The 5,998-nt window shown below is 33.6% G+C and overlaps 1 protein-coding gene across 2 annotated transcripts in view; it reads right to left on the bottom strand.

The window, feature by feature from the left end:
- Positions 1-2,246: 2,246 nt before the first annotated feature.
- Positions 2,247-5,998, bottom strand: part of LOC117985950 (C3 and PZP-like alpha-2-macroglobulin domain-containing protein 8) — a 228,620-nt gene continuing 224,868 nt past the window's right edge. For both annotated transcript variants that reach the window (XM_069501479.1, XM_034972749.2), the window contains one exon: positions 2,247-5,523. In XM_069501479.1, the coding sequence (XP_069357580.1) occupies positions 4,006-5,523 (1,518 nt within the window). In that variant the 3' untranslated portion in view covers positions 2,247-4,005. The remainder of the gene's footprint in view (positions 5,524-5,998) is intronic.

Raw genomic sequence — 5,998 nt, 5'->3', positions numbered from 1 at the left:
TGAAATTGTTGTTGTCATTTTATTTTACCCTTTCCTCCAATTATTTTTGGAAATCTTAGGAATTAATTTAGCATCATAAAACCCAATGACGAAGATCTAGAAATCTTAGTAATTACCTGCAGCCAGAGATTATTGCAGCTCATGATGCTAGTTAGATTGTTGATAGTCTCTATGCCGTATGGTATGGGTTGATTTTTCAAACGCCATGTTATTAGTTAAAGATTTAAATGAGGAATGTTTTGATAGATTTCAAATATAAAAACTGCCGAAAGGGCAAGATTGATGATGATAATTGCTCCTCAATAAATAATTGAGGAGCTGGCGTACAAATATGTGTAATTACGTAGGTACGTGTATAATATATAAATAGACGACGCTAGAACGTTGCGTAAGTAGGCCATTCGGAGTCAATGCCACGTCGTAGGTGGGGCATTGATCCGAGTTTTGCACGCTATACATTGCGGGGTTGAAAAATAATAAATCACTAAAACTACTAAATGAGGCAAATGGTTATTGCTATTGGACTATGTTTAGGTAGCATAACAATAACGCTAAGTTTTTGCTAGCGTTCTGGTTATACCCTGTAGGTACAGTTCGTTACCTAGTTGTTTCACAATAGTTCATAACCCTTTGAAGAGGCATATAACGAACATTTACTCACCATGATTGCAAAACAACGCAAATAATCTCACTGGCACTGCTAAAGTCCTCTCTGTCTTAAACGAGTGTGCATAAGATTCTTTGGTCATTCATATGTAAAATCTTTTGTGTTCAGATCAATTCAACGTGATTTGTCACTGTGAATACCTTTTCTTGTTTTGTTTTACATATATTTCTGAAGATAAAAGAATGCTATATGGTTGGATAGGCTTAGTTGTCATAGTTTTGCTCAAGGTGTGACTAGGTGTACTGACCAGGAGCATTCAGTTGTAATGTAACATCTCGGATTCGAGCGTTACATCGGTGAATACCTACGCGTCAAGCTAGACTTGGTAGACTACACCGAGGTAGACCAGAATCTCATGAAAAATACGGAAATTAAATTCCAAAGTTAGCAACACTGGTCTCTGTGAATATCCTATGTATATAGTACTCTGTGTTGATTATTGTGGTGAATCTAAATATATAAAAGGAAAATGTGACTGACTGACTGACTAACTGATCTATCAACGCACAGCTCAAACTACTGGACGAATCGTGCTGCAATTTGGCATGCAGATAGCTATTATAACGTAGGCATCCGCTAAGAAAGGATTTTTGAAAATTCAATCCCTAAGGGTGTGAAATAGGAGTTTGGAATGATTCACCGCAGTAATTTATAGTCTATATACATAGGATACCTATTCGCCGAATAGGTACAGTGTTGCTAACTTTGGAATTTCATTTCCGTATTTAAGTATGGAACTAGAACATGTTCATATATCTTAGCAAATATAATGAATAACTTACCTTTAACTCTGCAAAACACCTACAGTAAAAGAGCGATTTTTATAAGAAATTGTAAGAGGCACTTCCTGGATCTAGGTGCCTCTTTGGATGCCTAGTCTACGTCTAGGAAGTGTTCCATGTAACGATATTTTATATGCACAAATATGCACTAATTAACAGCTTTTATTTTTATAACAGTTTTTTACCTAGATTTTATGAAATTTGTATAACGCGAACTCGCCATCCTCACATAAACTTTAACAGTTTCTAGAGAATGGCGAACTGTTTATTTTAAAATGTATTATTGAAATTTACGTGATCAATTAAAAAAAAATAAAAAAATTCATGAGATTCTGATCTACCTACACGTCCATTATGCACTTTTGTGAGGAAACCTTGATTTGTGAGAGTTCTCCTTTGTTGATGTGCGATGTTTGCCAATTCAGACTTGGCCAACACGACTATGGCCTGAACCCTTTTCATTCTAATAAGAGACCCGTTCTTAGTAGTGAGTCAGGGATGGGATGAGAAATAATGCTATAAATTCAGTTGAACAAAAATCTCTAATAAATTCACTGTACCTTACTCGATGCTTAAATAATATGAGATAGGCATATTAGTTCCCGCCTTAACATATCTTACTCGCTCTACCCTAAAGCGCTGTCTTTATCTAACACCACCACTAGTAGTTGCGAGTGAGCTCCACGAAGGTGGCCGCGTTCTAATCTGGTTATTCTTCAGTTAGATTACTGTTTAGCCTTTGCACCAGTCTACGCATTTAAAAGATGGTTTCAATAAATAAAACGCTAATATTTGTGTTATCCTTTATCCATTCTATTTAATCTGTGTCAGTACATCGAGGTATTATTAAATAAGTGACTAGCTTACGAGTAAGCACAGAAATTAATCAAAACTTTAAAACTTATACCTTGATACAATATGTCATCAAACTGTATTTTATTTTACATCGAAATTGACGAGAATCCTCCGCTCAAGCACCTATTTTCATACAACCGTACATTTATACGAAGATTATGAACTAGCCTTAAAATTACACTTCATAACTGCCGCACTCAGAGTCGCTAATCGTTACTTAAGATTGAGTTAAAACGAGACAGATTTATGTGAGAAATATAGCTCTGTCTCGTTTTAACTAAATTTAAGTAACGATTAAGCGACTCTGAGTGCGTCAGTTTGTATCTATTTAATTAATTACTATGTCAAAAACACAAGCCGTACATGTATGGTACCTAGGTAATAACTGAAAAAAAAAAACTTTTGAACTAGACTAGGACAGAATTTGGTTTATCGTGAAATTAAAAATAACATCGCTATCATAATCGAGAATTTCTTGACGTATTTCTACATGAAAATGGAGATAAAATCTAAGATAAAAAATAAGTTAAAGTAGCGAGCACTTTAGAAATATATACTTACTATAGAAGAAGAGCTAGCGTGCACTACGGAAGAATTCCGTGCGTTTTTTCCGCAAAATCTGTGAGCTATAGAACTACATAGAAGTGCGCGCACTGCGGAATTAACTCTGACCAGGATTTTGATAGATTAAAATTCAAATTTGCGGATTTTAAAACGCACTGCGACTCACCGCACCGTGGTGCGCGCTTGCTTTAAATATAATTGAATAGTAGTTTCTACAAAGTTTAACGTAGAATGTATTGTAGATATAATACTAGAAACAGATATTCTAATTTCTAATAAATATAACACAAAACATCTAAGAACAACTACAGTAAGTTCTACGTTACATACAATAGATACAGAAGAATAGATTAGACGGATGGAAATTCTGGGGCATCGCATTTATGCTAAGATCTACGTTTCATAATCACTAGAGGGTTAATACGAATATGATCTAAGAAGACATAGGACTAGAAAAACTATCATAATTAATAGGTATTCGGGCTTGGCAACTTGAAAATATTTACAAATTGTATATTACAATTAAAATAAAATGCTATGCTAAAATTAAATATTTTACAACCATTGTACTTACGCCGATATCTTATAATAGAAATGTAGATATTTTAAAACTAAATCTTATAAGTACATTATAGGATACAAGATATTTTCATAAGTTACTAATTTGGCGATTCTAGCTGATTCTAATGTATTTTTATTGTAATTTATGATTTTTATTCCAAACAAGGAAGTCCATCTAAAGTCGAAACTGATGCAAAATGAAAAAAAAAGTAAGCTAATTGGCAATCCTCTCAATTTCATTACATTGCTTTCAAACCAGGCTTCTAGTAGGTACTTATTGGTACAACAAGACACACATCAAAATAGTCACAGCACGTTATCTTTAACATTAAGTTTATCATTTCAAATATTACACAATACACTCCATTATTTACATTTAATTATTCTAAACAGGTATGAACAATTAGTGCAACATTACCGATCTAACAATCAACAATGAATGTGCTCTAGGAATTTGACATGAGTTCTTTTTACGGAAAATTTATAAAGTATTAACACTTCATTGAAATAATGGGAGTGAGTATTATAAAAATATGCTGAAGTCTTTGTGCCTTAAACATTATATAACAACAAAGTTTATAAAGAGCGATTACTATTTTGTGTTAAATTTGACACATCGGTTAGTCTATTGTGAACCTGAACTTTATCATCGATTTTGGATGTGTTCGGATCGGGGCCTTCTTTGAGTAGTTCCCAAATGTTATTTTTGTCTATTATTTCAAATCCACCCCTATTTTCAGGAGCAATATCAGGCTTTGGATGATTATTAAGAGATTTTGAAGTTTCAGAAATTGGTGTAGATGGTACTTTATGAATTTCTTTGTTGATAGATTTGAGCGGTTTTGCTACATATTTTTCAGTTAAAATAGCTCTTGTTTTTGTCTTATTAAGTATCACTTCTGGTTTTACTGTTTTATTATCATCATTATGCTTCTCATAGCTTTGATTAAGAAATATATTTGGCTTCTTCATTTGAGTTTTTGGTTTTGGTTTCTTTGTCCTGTAATGAATTGTTTTGATATTACTCTTTGTGATAGCCGCTATGTTGTGAGGAACTGCGGTAGTTTCTGGTTGAGTACTTATAAAAGTTGGTGTAGTGGTGTTAGTTATTTCCTTCTCTACATTGTTTATAGTTGTAATAAAAATTATTTCTTTTTTCTCAGTAGGTTCGAATTTCTGAGTTGTAAAGACAGGTGGATTTGTTGTGCTAATATTAATTATTTCTTGCATTATTTTTTTGTCTGTTATTTTATATAGACGCGAAATGTTTGTAATGTTCATATTGCCATCCAAAGGTTTTAACTTATCAAAAAATCTTTCATGTTTATCTCCATAAGTAGCTTTAAGTGTACCCTTTCGTCTAGGCAGTGGTTTCTTTCGCAATTCTGGTTTCTTTGGATATTTTGTGATTGAAGGCAATTTTTGAATTATTAGTTCTCCATTGACATTTCGAATTATTGGTTTTATATCATTGCTGGTTTCCTGATTTTCAGTATCGTTGAGGTATGTCATAGTTGGAATTATAATAGGATCGTCAACACGTTTAGTGAAATTGTTTGTCAAAATATTTGAATTGGTAGAGCTAATGCTATTTGAAGAAATGGTGGTTGAAATAATATTCGATGTTACAGCAATTAATTCAATTGTAGAAGGAGAAGTTTCTGTTACAGTTTCAGTAATTGGATCTTCTGAGATAGCTACAGTACTCTGGGAGACAAATTGTGTCGTAGGTTCTGTACTTATCCAGTCATCCATTTTGTTAACTTCACTGCTAATATTACTGACACTATGCATATTTTCATACTCTTTTCGAAATTCATAATCTCTGCTGCAAATGCGACCACATTCACAGATATTGTCGATACTTGCTCTAGAATTTAGACTCGCGAGTTGAGTTTTATCGAACCAAGTAATAAAGTCATCATCAGTAATACCACGTAGTAAAGGACTACCAGGTCTCGCATGGAAAAATGTTTCTACGGCTAAATCGGGTCTGCTCGAGGGATAGATTTTAGCAAATGCAGGTCGAAGACTCGTTATAACGAATTTTGATCTTGCCTCGTAGGTCACACAAACTGGACAGGTGGAGCTTATCTGTTAACAAAATATTGATGGTTAGTACTTAAAATAAGTGTAGGTACCTTTTAATAATTAATAGTGGATTGTAGATGTTAAGAAAGAATAACACAATAAAATCATAGAATAATTGTCTTCTTCTTCTTTTTTTTCCGAATGTGAAAAGAAAGAAATCGGTGGTAATTGTATATCCGCTGTACAACGTATATAACCCCACACTGTTAAGGGACATCTAGCATGTAGCCTAGTGTTGTAACAACGCATTTCAATCGATTTCAATCGTTAAGCATCGTCGATTAAAGTCGGTAACCAGATGAATGGCTGACTCTGGAGGTCCATATTTTGGCATTTTCGTTGCTTTATTGTCTCAGAAAGCACCCAATTATGATAACTAATATCTGTAAAATATTATATGCACTCTTAGAGTTGAAATCTCGTTCTCTTAGTTGAGTTCTCAAATGGATCTGGGAACCCACCTATTATTATACCAAGA

Source organism: Maniola hyperantus, chromosome 10 (genome assembly GCF_902806685.2).
Source record: "Maniola hyperantus chromosome 10, iAphHyp1.2, whole genome shotgun sequence".
Classification (NCBI taxonomy): Eukaryota; Metazoa; Arthropoda; class Insecta; order Lepidoptera; family Nymphalidae; genus Maniola; species Maniola hyperantus.
Note: the sequence above shows the minus strand (reverse complement) of the source record. Positions and strands in the feature narration are given on the sequence as shown.